The sequence below is a fragment of the Erpetoichthys calabaricus genome, chromosome 15 (genome assembly GCF_900747795.2).
Source record: "Erpetoichthys calabaricus chromosome 15, fErpCal1.3, whole genome shotgun sequence".
Taxonomy (NCBI): domain Eukaryota; kingdom Metazoa; phylum Chordata; class Cladistia; order Polypteriformes; family Polypteridae; genus Erpetoichthys; species Erpetoichthys calabaricus.
In genome coordinates this window covers 68891346-68908788 of record NC_041408.2, presented here as the reverse complement: position 1 = coordinate 68908788, position 17443 = coordinate 68891346, and the positions used below count along the sequence as shown (strand labels likewise).

The 17443-nt window shown below is 43.0% G+C and overlaps 1 protein-coding gene across 1 annotated transcript in view; it reads left to right on the top strand.

Annotated features, from left to right (window-relative positions):
• The window catches only part of fmn2b (formin 2b), a 293106-nt gene extending 276275 nt beyond the window's left edge, over positions 1 to 16831 (top strand). Inside the window, exons 17-18 of the mRNA XM_028820569.2 lie at positions 7315 to 7396; positions 14639 to 16831. Of these exons, the coding sequence (XP_028676402.1) occupies positions 7315 to 7396; positions 14639 to 14665 (109 nt within the window). The 3' untranslated portion in view covers positions 14666 to 16831. The remainder of the gene's footprint in view (positions 1 to 7314; positions 7397 to 14638) is intronic.
• Positions 16832 to 17443: the final 612 nt, after the last annotated feature.

Here is a 17443-nt window from a genome sequence, read left to right as displayed (position 1 = left end):
ATGCTCACGTAAAAGTAGACTGTGTGTGCGTGAGAGCTGAGAACCAGTGAATGCTTACAGTATGTGGAAGTGCAATGCATATACTGCTGTAACGAGAAATAAGGAAAGCTGGTGTTTTAGACCTCGCAAATGGAGGAGATGCTTGTCTGTTTGATGTCTCCTGTTTCATGTACCAAAACAGAACAGAAAAAAGAAAGGCCAAGATTACGGCTGAGCTCGCCTCACCTGTTAACCCTGTATGTAGCCCCAGATACATCAGGCAGCATGTTATTGGCTACCTCAAAAAGAAATAAGCACGACTGTGCTGGAAGGTCAGCACACAGTCGCTAAAAGTGACATGGCCAACAATTTCCCATTGTGTAAATTAAAAATGGTCCGGCAATAAGGTAAACAACTGCAGTCGACAAGTCTGACGTCATCAAAGACTAGAGGTCATGTAATGTGTGGTATCGGCTTTAGGTTATTACTGTAAATGTTTTTAAATTTTATCCTCAGTCACCACCAATGACTTCCCATTTTGCCATGTGGCAGTAATGTCGAAACAGAGAATTTCTGTAAGGATTCATTAAGGAAACCATACTTTGAGCAGTAAAAAGCTGTAATTTGTTGTGTTAAATTTGGTGAAACCTTTGATTTTGCTTTATCCAGTTTCTTTCTGCAGACCTGGAATGCCCATCAGTTCTTCCTGAATGGGGATCAGAGTCGGATGATTGTCTTTTTTAAAAGTGCTGGTGACAGACGTGCCCTCCCATAACCACATGCTTTTCAGGCATGATGAAGTTTTTATGCTTTATGCCAAACAAAGGTTCAAGTACTGCTTCTGAAGATGCAGTTACATGCACTGACTGTTGTCTTCTCACCCACGATATAGTACACAATCCTCTGTGTGGTCTGTTATATAACCAGCTACCAGCTATTAATCATACAGTATCTACACATTTTTGTCAACATTCCAATCATCATTTTCTACTGTTACTGTTGTCTGTATTGCACATATTATTTTGTTTTTGATCACCTTATATTTTATTAAGTAGACATATGGTTTTTAAAACTATTGCTATGGACAGGCTTTCAGCCATTTCTGTATTTGGGGTACGTAACTTGTTCTGCAGTTTAAAATGAGTAGAGGAGTAGAGAGTCTTGTACTGTTTGCTTTTTTAAAGATTGATGATACTCTCATAGTGCCTGTCAGTCTGCATGGAGGATTAGTTGTACCTCAACAACCCTCCTGTTTTATGAGTTCATTTGAAGTTTCCATGGCTTTTTGAATCCTAACAAATTTTATTTTTGGGATGGTAGATGACCCAGTTATAGTACAAACGGTTCACTGGCATTTGTTTGACAGTCAGTAAAGGAAAGACTACATTTAAATCTGATTAAGTCTGAAATGCTAAACAGTTAAGCAGACACGTCCGTTTCATTGCTAAGCCTCTCCTTGACACAGGAAATCATACAAAGTGATGAACGTTTAGAAAAAGGACTGTTCTTGCTTTGCTAACTTCTAAAAAGCAAGATTAGGGAACTTTGATACATGAAAGCCTGTCAGATCAAATTAGTCTGTGTGAACGAAAGATAACCTCTGCACATCTCTCCAAGGCAGGCTAAAGCAAACACATTTATAACAGACAAGGCAGTCAAGTGTTAAAAGACCAAATGATGATGATGAGGCAGGCCATTGCCATAAATTTACTGAGCCATTTTCCTGTCTAATGATATCTTCTGACAGATTCAGTTATCATATACTTCCTAGTCATATTAGAAAACCTTTTAGAAAATTCATTTTAATTAGGCTGTTAGCTGTTTCCACTAGTTTGGCTTTCTGAAATGTTAATATTTAGGTCAATTTATTTGAACCTACAGACAAGAAGCTTCCAGTTTTTCTATTTTAGCCTGAAATCATTTTATCATTAGCATGTAGCAGCACAATGTGTATTTTTTGACTACAGAACATTTTGTGTTTTCTTTTTTTTAACTTTCTAGTATAAAAAACAGGCTTCTTTTTAATTTTTGGTGTTTTGAATTTTCCTTTGTACATTGGTCTTGTATTTGTTCATGAAGCTTTTTCCCAGGACTAACTAACAGATGGACTTTGTCAAACAAATTATGAACATTTGGTCATCACGACTTTGTCATCATGACTTTGTCATCATTAGATGTCTGATAGACTACATACTATTGATATCAGATATTTTTCTTTTAAATCTGATTGGGTACATGAGTTACACGGGTTTCTTCATTCCTTCCTGTTATTTTTAATATGCACGGTATTTTTTGGTGGTAACACCAGCCCATTTACTCCAGCAGCTGTCTTCACTAGTTGAATTTTTAAACTTAAGTTTTCCCAACAGTATACTGCTTAATTTTCATAGAGCTTAGCATACTGTCACCCTCTGATGATTGTTCTGCCCTCATTGAAGGCTTTATGTCCTAATATGTTCACTCCCAAGGCACCAGAGTCTACTAGCAGATTTAACCCATGACTGAAACAGTTCAAAAATCAACCACTTATGCAGCACAGCCAAAACCAAATGTTGTTGAATTAATTTGGCCAAATATTAGCTGTACAGTTTGGGGTAAGCTATATTAATTCCCTTGGAAATAATAGTTAGGGCCATATGAAAAGAATTCACAAATCAAATTTGAAAGGATGGCAGACATCATGTTATTGATCTGCTTCAGGCTGCCGATTCCAAACTGCTAAGTATACTTAGTTTGGCATTTGACTCTATTTCTCACATGCTATTATTGGAACGTCTGCTTTCACTTGGTGTAACTTGTGCTACTTTTTCAGTTTTGCCTAACTAATAGATTTCAATGTGTTCAACTGAATAACTGCATTTCTCACAATCCACCTCTTATCCATATTGTGCCATGAGTTCAGTGCTGGACCCATTGCATTCTATTACTTACCTCCACCCCCTTGGTTCAGTTATGCATCTTCATGGTATTCAGTTTTATTCTTTGGTTGATGACATGCAGCTTTATATTTCTACTAAACCATATCAGGATTGTTCTCTTTCCTCTTTGATTATTTGGCTCCATGATATTAAAATTTGGAAGGAGCGTCATATTTACACCCTTAAATCAAGAGTCTTAGTGGTGTTTTTGACAGCACACTCTCTCTTTTCAGTCTCACATTAACACTATCATGTGCTGCCTTTTATCACCTATGTAATGCTTCACTGTCCTGCTCTGTGCCTGAGACACTAATTCAAGCATTCATCACACCAAGGCTCGATTGCGGTAATGCTTTATTGTCTTGTATCCCAACTAAACGTGTATACAAGCCATGCCACAATGCTTATTGTGTCAAACTGAGGCTTATAGATGCTTCACACCTGTTCTATACAAACTTCATTGGTTTCCAGTTAAGTACTGTATGGACTTTGAGATTCTTGTCCTTACAAACAAAGCAGTCCATGATCTGGCTCATCTATATAAATAAAATTCTTTTTGTGTTTGAAACGGAAATGACGTATTACCACGGGTAACGGAAATTACGTATGACCACGGAACATATTATAATATAGGAACTTATTATTTGTGTGAGAGTTATTTTACTGATACTGAAAAGAAGAAAAAAGACTGTTTAAATAAGGAGCTGGGAAGGTGAATGTAAAGAAGAAGCCAGCGGTAAAGCAAGTGAGACTCTGTAATAAAGACGGTTGGGTGCACGGAGAAGGAGTGCCGGCTAACCTAGAAGGACCTTCGGAGCACACGGCTTTACTTTGCTTTTATGGTGCGGGCGTCGGCCATGGACGGACGCTAATGCCGAGACACCCGGGTGAGACGGACTTCTTCCTTCAACAAAGGAATCGTCGCCTGGCCGGTGAGATCGCATCTGTTACATGATTTTCCAGGCCGTGTGAATTTAGACTTTAAAACAAGAACATGCTGTTTGTAAATAGGGTAATTTTCCATTTCTTTTCCTTGCTTGCTTGCTTTCTTTCTTTGCTGTTTCACCATTTTCTGGGGAGTATATTATAGAGTGTTTAAGGGGGTGGTATATTAATTAGGGTTTGTGTAGTTATTATAGATTTGACAAAGATTTAAAGGGTATTTGTTTTGTTTGATTTATAATATATTCTTTTTTGATTGTTTAAAGAATTGTTGGGGTGATTATTTCCTTTGTATAAATTCATATTCAGACAACTCCAGATGAGGATATCAAATTGAGGCTAAGGTTCGGTTGGGTTCCGTACTTAATAGAATTAATTTTCCTAAGAGTAGGAGATTTATGTGTGTGCTGGGCTCCTCATTCAACTTAAGAGGAACGCACTACACCTTGATAGTAAAAGAGATGAAGAAAACAGCTTTGCGTCTTTCTACTTTTTAACTGCGCTGAGGTGTAAACAATGTGAAGACGAGACCGCCTTCAGCGGCGGGGGGTCGTAAGAACAAAGTGGACACTGGGAGGCGTGGAATGTCGGGCTTTTTGTCCGGGTCAACAGCTTCGCAGTTTCGGGCAGCGTCCTCCTTTTCTTGGACTGTTTGTCACCCTTCAAGTGACCCGTCAGCTCCTGGGACAGTGGAAATCTTTGTGAATAAGTGTAATCGGCGCTATCGAAGCAGGACTCTCTTGGTAAATTGCGGTGCACGGCTACTTACTGTCCCTTAAGATCAATTCGGGTCACTAAAACCCCACAACATTCAAGGTTGTTTTTGTGATGAATTCTTTTAAGAAAATGAAGGATCTAAAAAGATGTACCGACCTCTTCATGTTAAGTATTAGACTTGGGAATTGTTTGGACCTTCTGCCCGTTAAGCACGGAAAGGCAGCGTCCACATTTCTCAGAATAATTTTTCGCTTAAATCACAGGCACATAGTGCAAGGTTGTCAAGCAGGTAGTTTGCCTGAAACCACTGCAGTAGTACTCAATGTATCTTTACTTCTTAAATGTTAATGTTTGACTGTTTAATAATTTATACGCTTCTTATATCTTCTTCACATTCTTTTATCAAAATGTTTTACAACTTAATAATTAATATTTATATAATTTCTATTTATAGTAAATGCTCTTTATTTGTTCAAAAATAACATTGTTAATTAGCACTTATTTTATAAATAATACATTTTAGTTTTTTTCCCATGCACTCTTTGAGCGAAGCCACTGGGTAATCAGCTAGTACTTATTTAAAAGAACTTTTAGAAGATTACACACTGACCCGCTCACTTTGATCTTCTACTTCTGGCCTTTTTGTTGTCCCTTCCATGGAAGGTTGTCTTTTCAGTTCTTTCTTTCTTTCTTTCTTTCTTTCTTTCTTTCTTTCTTTCTTTCTTTCTTTCTTTCTTTCTTTCTTTCTTTCTTTCTTTCTTTCTTTCTTTCTCTTTAGCATGTATTCAGACCCCTCCTTTACAACGCGAGCACTGTTATAAGTCCTGTGAGAAACAGATTTAACTATGGCCGGGGCAGAAAATAAAGGACAAATATTGTTTTTACAAAAGTTTTAAAGTATAAATCAAAATAATGCATATGTAACAATCCCCATGAAAATAACAATCTCTTTAAATTGTTTATCCTATAAACCTTACCCGGGGGTGGGCGAACGAAGTGAGTAGGGGGTGGAGCCTCCTAATTATAATAATAATAAAAAATCCGTGATGCAGCGGGGGTGCAATAGCTGAACTGCGATATAGCGGGGGATCACTGTATTATTATTTGTTGCATTTTACAACATGAATGAGGTGATCTTATCTAGCCTTTTGTTGAGCCTTGCAGGTTAATTTTGATTATTCCATCAACTATTATTATGGTAAAACATTTATTAATTATTTCATTATTTAGCAAACTTCTAAATAGTTTTTTTTTTTTGTTTCATAAATATTTTGTCATTTTAAATGAAGTAAAATTACATTTTATTCCTCCTGTTTAATCTTACAATGAAGGCCAAATAAAATGTCAGATATTCTAAGAAAATTGTTCTGCTCCTTGTTGTTTGGTCAACACTGTAAATCAAAAAATATTCAAGCTTGACATCAAATAGTTAAATTGCAGTGAAATATTAACAACATATTTTACACGGAGGAATGGTCTACGATAATCTCCCATAGTAAAGTAAAAGTGCTCTCTACTAAAATGCTAATCGGTGTTCATTCTTCTTTAAAGTCATTGTGTCGCTCCAGTAGATTACTTCCTCTACAATAAAGAGAAGGTTTTACTGTGGTACAATTGCCAAATAGAGTAGCCCTAACCTAAAATGATGAGTTGTACTTTATGGCTTTCTTTTCTAAGATTATACAATTTTAAAATCAATCCACAAATAAAGCTTGTGAGCCAGCAGAGTGATGATGCTGGGGTTCTAAGACTGCTTAAGGAGCCCAACTACAGCTGAGGATGGCAGAGAACGCAGTGGCACAGTACTCCTTCACAATCATTTGAGTGGATATTTGTTGTTTTTCTTTTCTGACAACAGTTTGAAAATTAATATATTCAAAAATGTGTGTTTTATATTTTAGTATGTTATAAATGGCTGTGAGATGGTATGTTGTCTTCATGCAGAGCTCAGCACTAATGTTTAAAAGCAGTCACCAGACTGATGTTTAACATTAGCTGTTAGTTTTTTTTTAATCTAGGAATTGTTGCTTATATTTTGTTCTGAGTTCTTTATCTATAGTTCTTAATTTTGTATGCTTGTGCTGTAACACTTATTTCCTCGTAATCCATCAGACTGATGTTTACTTGATTATGTTGACCTCTTTTCTAAGTCGCTTTGGATGAAAGCGTCCGCTAAGCAAATAAATGCAAATGACCCAACTACATTTAAAGAAGCTGGTGAGTGAAAAGTGTGTGTACTTCTTCTGAACTGAGTTTTGCAAACACAGATATATTCCTATCCCTGTCACTGGTACTTTGTACAATGAAGCTTTTACTAACACTATTTTGAACATGTTGTGAATTGCCAACAACTTGTTTTAGTCAAAGCTTGAAGATACTGTATAAGCAACAGTTTTGAGAAGAATACGATGTCTGGCACGGTTTGTGAAAGTCTGGCACTTTAAGTACTATAAGGTTTAATGAGGTGTCAACAGGGGTGCAGCACAGAACTCTGGGCCCCATGCATACACAGTATCTGTGGGCCACTTGCTCTCAATCCATGTCTGTCACATGTCCTTTTCATTCCAGGCTTTGAGCCCTCCGGTGGGCCCTGGGTAATTATTACTCTTTTTTTTTCCCCACTACGACGCCCATGGCTGTCAATATCATGTGTTGTAACTTAACAGAATTGAACCAGAGTAAAAAGGCCAGGTACATTTGATGGTTGGAAGTTGTGCATTGCAGACCAAAATAAAACAAAAGTATTCTGTTGTTGCAGGCTACGAGAAGCTGAAGAAGGTTTTCGGCAGGCAAAAGAAAAAGCGTCCTACAACGTCAGGCCGAAACACGACTCTGGAATAGTAAGTCAGTTACTGTTGGCTTCTCACTCTTTCTTATAGCCCCTTGCATGAAGATCTCCTCTGCGTCCCCATGTTATGACGAACCAGTTAGTATTGTGCTGCAGGAATGTGCAAGTGAGCAGTTTAAAATGACGCAGATCTTTTTTTAAATTTAACTCTAACCAAAGCCTTGTTTTTATGTAAGGCGGTTTTGCTTTATTAGAATTGTACTTCAAATTCTGGGGAAACTTAGACATTGCTTTCTTCAATAATAGACCAGTTTCAGCCACGGGTTTTACAGTTTAGAGCAAGGCTTTTCAACGTCGGTCCTGGGGATCCCCTGTGGCTGCAGGTTTTTGTTCCAACCAGCTTCTGTTTTTAATTGGAATCCCAGTATAATTAAGTGAACTGTTATTGCCCAGGTTCTGTGTTTTGGGAACAGGACAGATTTTAGAAAACTAGGTTTGGTTAAAAAAAATGTGTGTGTGTATATTAAAAAATACTAAACAGTTATATGGTGTGAAACCCCTAGAGGCACGTACAGCCGCCCTAACCCGACACAGACAGGCAGACACAACTTTGCCACAGAACACACCTTTTATTTGCAATTGGGTAGCGTTTCACCCTGCTCCCTAGAGCGCAGTGCATGAGCACCAGCATACAATACTCAGTCCCTTCTTCCTCTTCCTTTGTTTCTTAGCTGCCTCTACTCCTCTTCCAGCAAGCTTAGTCTTCCTTCCTCCCGACTCTGTCTCCTTTTATAAGGCACCCAGAAGTGCTCCAGCTGTTCCATGATCACCTTCTGGCTGCGCTTCCAGGTGTCATGGCAGCCCTGCACAGGAAGGCTCAGCCGTTCTCCGCACGCCCCCTGGAAGTGGCCATGGGCCGCAACAGGGTTGAGCTTCCCTGCTCAATGGGACTGTAGCAAGTCGTCCCGGGGGAGGTATTGCCCCGTGCAAGCTCCTTCCCCACGGTCCTTCCCTTAAGGAGGTGTCCCGGCCAGTGCCCATTACAATGGAAATGTGTGAATCACTCCTACACCATTACCAAAATGACCCTCCGCTCTTGGAAAACGTATGGTTCAGCGACGAATCTATCTTTCATCTCTCTGGTCGGGTTAACCGACACAACTGTCGAATTTGGGGAAAATCAAACCCAGCAGAAATTCTCGAGTATGAACGAGACTGTCCGACGCTGGTGGTTTGGTGTGCAATATCTAGCACTGGGTTGATTGGACCATTTTTCTTCCGCGATGCATCTGGTAACACAACCACTGTTACAGAAGAAAATTACCTGGGGATGCTGCAGGAGTTTGCTGTGCCACAAGTTCAGGCGAGGAGTGACCTTGCTAATGTCTTTTTTTCAACAAGACGGAGCCCCTCCCCACTTTGCCAGGTTAGCCTGAGATCTCCTGACCGATGGATTGGTCCCCTTGAATGGGCTGCACGCTCCCCTGACCTTACACCTTGTGACTTTTTTGTGGGGCTATGTCAAAAGCAAGGTGTATGCCACTAAGCCCCGTAACTTGTCACAGCTTGAGGAAAGAATCCACACGGCCTGCAGCGAGGTCGGGGAAGAGATGCTGCAAAATGTCAGAGAGGCTTGTGTCCGAAGGTGGCTGAAAGTTGTTGAAAATGGAGGCGCTCATGTGGAGGTATACAACTAGTCTTCAAGGCGTTGGAACGTGATGGCAATCCTAGCAAGTAAAACTGCAACGACTCCTTTCTTGATGCATCCATCCATCCATTCTCTTCCGCTTATCCGAGGTCGGGTCGCGGGGGCAGCAGCTTGAGCAGAGATGCCCAGACTTCCCTCTCCCGGGCCACTTCTTCTAGCTCTTCCGGGAGAATCCCGAGGCGTTCCCAGGCCAGCCGGGAGACAGTCTCTCCAGCGTGTCCTGGGTCTTCCCCGGGGCCTCCTCCCCAGGGAGGCGTCCAGGAGGCATCCTGATCAGATGCCCGAGCCACCTCATCTGACTCCTCTCGATGCGGAGGAGCAGCGGCTCTACTCTGAGCCCCTCCCGGATGACTGAGCTTCTCACCCTATCTTTAAGGGAGAGCCCAGACACCCTGCGGAGGAAACTCATTTCAGCCGCTTGTATTCGCGATCTCGTTCTTTCGGTCACTACCCATAGCTCATGACCATAGGTGAGGGTAGGAACATAGATCGACCGGTAAATTGAGAGCTTTGCCTTATGGCTCAGCTCCTTTTTCACCACGACAGACCGATGCAGAGCCCGCATCACTGCGGACGCCGCACCGATCCGCCTGTCGATCTCACGCTCCATTCTTCCCTCACTCGTGAACAAGACCCCGAGATACTTGAACTCCTCCACTTGAGGCAGGATCTCGCTCCCAACCCTGAGAGGGCACGCCACCCTTCTCCGGCTGAGGACCATGGTCTCGGATTTGGAGGTGCAGATTCCCATCCCAGCCGCTTCACACTCAGCTGCGAACCGATCCAGAAAGAGCTGAAGATCATGGCCTGATGAAGCAAACAGGACAACATCATCTGCAAAAAGCAGTGACCCAATCCTGAGTCCACCAAACCGGACCCCCTCAACACCCTGGCTGCGCCTAGAAATTCTGTCCATAAAAGTTATGAACAGAATCGGTGACAAAGGGCAGCCCTGGCGGAGTCCAACTCTCACTGGAAACGGGTTCGACTTACTGCCGGCAATGCGGACCAAGCTCTGACACCGGTTGTACAGGGACCGAACCGCCCTTATCAGGGGGTCCAGTACTCCATACTCCCGGAGCACCCCCCACAGGATCCCCCGAGGAACACGGTCGAACGCCTTTTCCAAGTCCACAAAACACATGTAGACTGGTTGGGCGAACTCCCATGCACCCTCCAGGACCCTGCTAAGGGTATAGAGCTGGTCCACTGTTCCGCGACCAGGACGAAAACCACACTGTTCCTCCTGAATCCGAGGTTCGACTATCCGACGGACCCTCCTCTCCAGAACCCCCGAATAGACTTTTCCAGGGAGGCTGAGGAGTGTGATCCCTCTGTAGTTGGAACACACCCTCCGGTCCCCCTTCTTAAAGAGGGGGACCACCACCCCGGTCTGCCAATCCAGAGGCACTGTCCCTGATGTCCATGCGATGTTGTAGAGACGTGTCAACCAAGACAGCCCTACAACATCCAGAGCCTTGAGGAACTCCGGGCGTATCTCATCCACCCCCGGGGCCCTGCCACCAAGGAGTTTTTTGACCACCTCGGTGACCTCAGTCCCAAAGATGGGGAAGCCCACCTCCGAGTCCCCAGGCTCTGCTTCCTCATTGGAAGGCATGTTATTGGGATTGAGGAGGTCTTCGAAGTACTCCCCCCACCGACCCACAACGTCCCAAGTCGAGGTCAGCAGCGCACCATCACCACCATATACAGTGTTGACACTGCACTGCTTTCCCCTCCTGAGACGCCGGACGGTGGACCAGAATCTCCTCGAAGCCGTCCGAAAGTCGTTCTCCATGGCCTCCCCAAACTCCTCCCATGCCCAAGTTTTTGCCTCCGCAACCACCGAAGCTGCATTCCGTTTGGCCTGCCGGTACCTATTAGCTGCCTCCAGAGTTCCACAGGACAAAAGGGACCGGTAGGACTCCTTCTTCAGCTTGACGGCATCCCTCACCACCGGTGTCCACCAACGGGTTCGGGGATTGCCGCCACGACAGGCACCGACCACCTTACGGCCACAGCTCCGGTCAGCCGCCTCAACAATAGAGGCACGGAACACGGCCCATTCGGACTCAATGTCCCCCACCTCCCTCGGGACATGGTCGAAGTTCTGCCGGAGGTGGGAGTTGAAGCTACTTCTGACAGGGGGCTCTGCCAGACGTTCCCAGCAGACCCTCACAACACGTTTGGGCCTACCAGGCCTGACCGGCATCCTCCCCCACCATCGAAGCCAACTCACCACCAGGTGGTGATCAGTTGATAGCTCCGCCCCTCTCTTCACCCGAGTGTCCAAGACATGTGGCCGCAAGTCCGACGACACGACCACAAAGTCGATCATCGAACTGAGGCCTAGGGTGTCCTGGTGCCAAGTGCACATATGAACACCCCTATGCTTGAACATGGTGTTTGTTATGGACAATCCGTGACGAGCACAGAAGTCCAATAACAAAACACCGCTCGGGTTCAGATCGGGGGGGGCCATTCCTCCCAATCACGCCCTTCCAGGTCTCACTGTCATTGCCCACGTGAGCATTGAAGTCCCCCAGCAGTACGAGGGAGTCCCCAGAAGGTATGCCCTCTAGCACACCCTGCTTCACCACCTGAGGCCACAGGTCCAACACGCCCTCGACCCTCTGCAGTTCGCATACCAGGAGAAGGTGGGAGCGGAAGATGCCATCATCTATATGCTACATCGATCCCTCTCCCACTTGGACAGAGGCAATGGTGCTGTAAGAATTATGTTTCTAGACTTCTCTAGCGCCTTCAACACCATCCAACCTCTGCTCCTTAGGGACAAGCTGACAGAGATGGGAGTAGATTCATACCTGGTGGCATGGATCGTGGACTATCTTACAAACAGACCTCAGTATGTGCGTCTCGGGAATTGCAGATCTGACATTGTGGTCAGCAACACAGGAGCGCCGCAGGGGACTGTACTTTCTCCGGTCCTGTTCAGCCTATATACATCGGACTTCCAATATAACTCTGAGTCCTGACACGTGCAAAAGTTTGCTGATGACACTGCTATCGTGGGCTGCATCAGGAGTGGGCAGGAGGAGGAGTATAGAAACCTCATCAAGGACTTTGTTAAATGGTGCGACTTAAACCACCTACAACTGAACACCAGCAAAACCAAGGAACTGGTGGTGGATTTTAGGAGACCCAGGCCCCTCATGGACCCCGTGATCATCAGAGGTGACTGTGTGCAGAGGGTGCAGACCTATAAATACCTGGGAGTGCAGCTGAACGATAAATTGGACTGGACTGCCAATACTGATTCTCTGTGCAAGAAAGGACAGAGCCGCCTGTACTTCCTTAGAAGACTGGCATCCTTCAACATCTGCAGTAAGATGCTGCAGATGTTCTATCAGATGGTTGTGGCGAGTGCCCTCTTCTACGCAGTGGTGTGCTGGGGAGGCAGCATTAAGAAGAAGGATGTCTCACGCCTGGACAAACTGGTGAGGAAGGCAGGCTCTATTGTTGGCATAGAGCTGGACGGTTTGACATCCGTAGCAGAGCAACGGGCACTCAGCAGACTCCTATCAATTATGGAGAATCCACTACATCCATTAAACAATGTCATCTCCAGACAGAGGAGCAGTTTAAGCGACAGACTGCTGTCACTGTCCTGCTCCACTGACAGACTGAGAAGATCATTCCTCCCCCAAACTATGCGACTCTTCAATTCCACCAGAGGGGGTAAACGTTGAACATTATTCAAGTTATTGTCTGTTTTTTACCTGCATTTTTTTATTACTCTTTAATTTAATATTTTTTGCTGCTGGAGTATGTGAATTTCCCCCTGGGATTAATAAAGTATCTATCTGTCTGTCTGTCTGTCTGTCTGTCTGTCTGTCTGTCTGTCTGTCGGTCGATCGCGATCGAAGGCGGAGGGAGGCTACCCTCTCGTCTACCGGGGTAAACCCCAATGTACAGGCTCCAAGTCGGGGGGCAATAAGTATACCCACACCCGCTCGGCGCCTCTCACCGGGGGCAACTCCAGAGTGGTAGAGAGTCCAGCCCCTCTCAAGGAGATTGGTTCCAGAGTCCAAGCTGTGCGTCGAGGTGAGCCCGACTATATCTAGCCAGAACCTCTCAACCTCATGCACAAGCTCAGGCTCCTTCCCCTTCAGAGAGGTGACATTCCACGTCCCAAGAGCCAGCTTCTGTAGCCGAGGATCGGACCCACGTTGCCTCTTCGGGCTGTGCCCGGCCGAGCCCCATGGGTGCAAGCCCGGCCACCAGGCGCTCGCCAACGAGCCCCACCTCCAGGCCTGGCTCCAGGGGGGGGCCCCGGTGACCCGCGTCCGGGCGAGGGAAAACGCCGTCCAAATTTTTTATTCGTCATAGGAGGTCTGTTGAACCGCACTTTGTCTCATCCCTCACCTAGGACCAGTTTGCCTTGGGTGGCCCTACCAGGGGCATAAAGCCCCGGACAACAGAGCTCCTAGGATCATTGGGACACGCAAACCCCTCTACCACGATAAGGTGGAGGTTCGAGGAGGGGTCCTTTGTTGATGCTAGAAATATTAATAAACTCAGTTTCTTGTGTAATTTTTGGGAATTTATTAAAAGTGTATAGTGACTTTTGGGACACCCTGTATTTTTTTTTTTTCTTTTTAACAATATTTTCATCTTGATGTTCATTCTGTTTTTTCCGGGTGTTCGTTCCATCCATCCATTTTCCAACCCGCTGAATCCGAACACAGGGTCACGGGAGTCTGCTGGAGCCAATCCCAGCCAACACAGGGCACAAGGCAGGAACCAATCCCGGGCAGGGTGCCAACCCACCGCAGGACACACACAAACACACCAAGCACACACTATGGCCAATGTAGAATTGCCAACCCACATAACCTGCATGTCTTTGGACTGTGGGAGGAAACCGGAGCGCCCGGAGGAAACCCACGCAGACACGGGGAGAACATGCAAACTCCACGCAGGGAGGACCCGGGAAGCGAACCCAGGTCCCCAGATCTCCCAACTGCGAGGCAGCAGCACTACCCACTGCGCCACCGTGCCGCCCAGGGTGTTCTAATTGTTCAATTGATGCATTGTTTGTTTTCTAATTAGTGGGTCTGGCACTAAAGTAGTTGCAGCCTTTCATGATTCAGTGTTGTTTCCCTGGGTGTCTGCTCTGCTCGTTTTTAATTGTCATTAATAAGATACAATGAAGGGGGAAAACTGCACAGAGAAAGTGGAAAATATAATGAAAGCAACAAAAGTGAATTTAGCATTTAAATCTATAGCAAAAGCAGAAATATTTGTAAATGTCTTATAAATGTAAAAATCATGCTGCAGTGCTTTCTTAATGTTGAATAAGAGAAGAGTAAACAATACCAGGTAATTAATTGAGATCAGTGTTAGCAGTTGTTGTCACTGATTATAAATCTGGTTGAAGCAAAAACCTGAAGCCACTGTGTGCCCCCCGGTTCGACTTTGAGAGCCCCTAGTTTATGAGAGTCTTTGAGTTAGCACATTGCTTTTAGTTCTCCTTATTGGCCATTTAATCATTGACTATGTAGTTCTGTTTCTGTTTTTTTATATCTATTTTTCTGATTGTCACACTCATTTTTTATTTTTCAGAAAGCCAAACTGAGTATGAAAATTTAAATCTTTTTTAAAAAAAAAAAAGAACAACATTTCAGAAAAACTCAAGTCCTACATTGGAAGGGCACTGATACCATGAGGAAATGGAACGTTGCAAACATTGGCACTTCTCCTTCTTTTGTTTGTTTGTTTTGTTACGAATAATAATGTTTTTAACTTGAGAGTTATTAAGATGTCCTAAACCTTCAAAGACAAGAGTCTGACATCTTCAGACAGCCAATGCAGAATACACAGCAGCGAATGCTGAAGCCAAACTGACGTAGCGCTGAGGAGGACAGTGTTCTAACCGATAATTCTTCTTGTTGCTGCTACTTGGGTTCTCTCATCACAGACTCCGTGTAACTGACTTCTCTTAGATGCAGATTATACAATTCTTCCTAATGCTAAAGTGATTTAACAGCTTGATTTGCAATGTCATTTGACGTTTTAAGCAATATTTATGACTTCGTGGTAGCCAATTCAGATCAAACGCCTCCTCCTTGTTAACTGAGTGGTAGATTTTTTTTTTTCTTCTTTTTTACTTTACAAAAATGCATGTACAGTAAGTAACAAATGACATATCACAACAGAGGGATGTCAAGGCATCTATGCTGAAGATTATAAAGATGCATTATTTCCTCAAATTTCTGATGAGTATTAAGAGCGCTGTGATCCTTTCTGTTGGTTAAAGTTGCCACTGTATTTGTTAGGTGGATGAAGTCGTATCTTTCAAAGGCAGCCTTTCTTATTCAGTGTCATATCACTCATTTCCTAACTTGCACCGCAGATCAAGGCTCAGGTTTTAGGAATTCATTTTGGGATATACTATGTCTCATGGAATTTAACAGTTTTTTATGCAGTCTAGTACAGCGCAACAAGAGTCTATGGAGATGCCGAATCTCTAACTTCAGTGCACTTTATTGATGAAAGGCCTCTGAAGGGTTTCCAAAGCTCATTTGCGATCTCAAGTCAAAAGAGAGAAACATTTCAGTGTGTGTAATATGAGTAGATTCTTGAAAGTGCTTTTCATGTATTATAACATTCTTGTTTATTTTTATGAAGTATTAAGTATCTAATCACATATTACACAAACGTATGAAATTAACTTCAAAAAATTCTGAGCCTTTTATTTATGAGCTTAAAAAGTTACCTTAAATGAGCTCCAGATAAAATCCCAACATGTCGGCCCTTATTTTGATGATAACCATATCAGTTATTTGATATCCATCAGTACAGAAATGTTCCTCTAAATCACATCATGCCTATATTTTTGTCACCGTTGACAAAGGGAATAATTTGCTGGGCACAGTGAAACACACAAAAAAAAATGAAACTATTTTTCTTTGTTTTACAATCCACCTGTCACCTCTCCAACAAGCAGGACATAAAGCTGAGATGTTACTCTGTTGACTGCAACAGAAAATATTTTGTTGCAAAGAACTGCTTTCTTTGCATAGGAATGTATTATCAGACTCTATTTTCTAAGAAATATCTTTTTTTTTTTAATCAAAGTGCTGTTTTAAAAAAAAAAAAAAAAGGAAATGGATTTAGAAATAAATTGATAGTCTGGCCAAAATGATGTTTCTTACAATGACGAAGAAAGGTCTGTGTGCTGATTGAGCGAGCCAGAAGAGCTTCACTTGCATTTGCCTGGCTGATTGTTTTTTTGTTTGTTTTTTTTTTTTTTGTTTTCTTCTTTAACAAAAGATGCCTAAAAGATTTTGTATTTGTGATCCCACAAAAGAAGCGCAGTATGCAGGACGTGGGGTTGTATGTGCTGTACAGTAGACGTGAAGGCTGGGACTGGTGTCCACAGATTATCTCTCCATGGTGCCCTTTTGTTTTCAGTCAAAGACGGTTTTTGTATGACTTATGTCTTCTGGAAGACCACAGGTAAAATGTATTATTATCTAGCAGTTGTTTGCTGAAATGTTATTTTTAAATGCTGTATGTTCAATGATTTTATTCATGTAAGGTAGTATTAATTACATCTTTATGTAACAGATTTAATTTATTTTTATGTAAGTGTAAACTAGCATGTTTTTAGTTTTCAGTACTCATCTGTGCCCCATATGTATTATACTGTATCACTCTAAAGACTTTGCATCATGTGCAATATAAGTGTTTCTAATTGGACTTTTTCAATCCAAATGTGATTTATAAGAAAATAAAATGAGAAATAATATTCTAGCTTTGTCTATCTGAAAAATGTTTAATGAACCTGCAACACATAAAGACAAATAAGCTGACCAACACAAAAAGTGCTCACACATTTTATATGTGGGGACCTAAAAATAAATCAGTTAATAGCACAGGAGTAGGGTGCCGCTTGGTATTGTACACCTCCAGGCCGGTTAATCAGTGTGCCGAGTGGCATCGTGCCGAGTTCATCAAGTGCCTAATTCTGGTACAGTTCTGCAGGTGACATTTTTTTCCCTTTTCTCTTCTTCTTCTGTAAGACACCAGGACAAATTTCCAAGAGATGACGATGATTGTGTTTTTCGTCATTGACAGACTTGTTCGTAAAGAGTTTGTTCCCCGTGAACAGGCTATTAATCATCGACATTACATTCAACTTCTGAAGCATCTACTGGAAAGCATGAGGATTAAAATAACCACAGCAGTGGCCCCTGCTAAACTGTATTTTGTACCATGACAGCGCTGCTCCCCACACCGTTTTGTCAGAGTTTTTCCATCAAAAGTCATGTGGTTGTTGCTTTGCACCCCTCCGTTTTCACCAGATCTTTTTTCCAAAATTCACGAACTTCCAAAATTAAAACTTGATACTGAATGGAAGTTGAT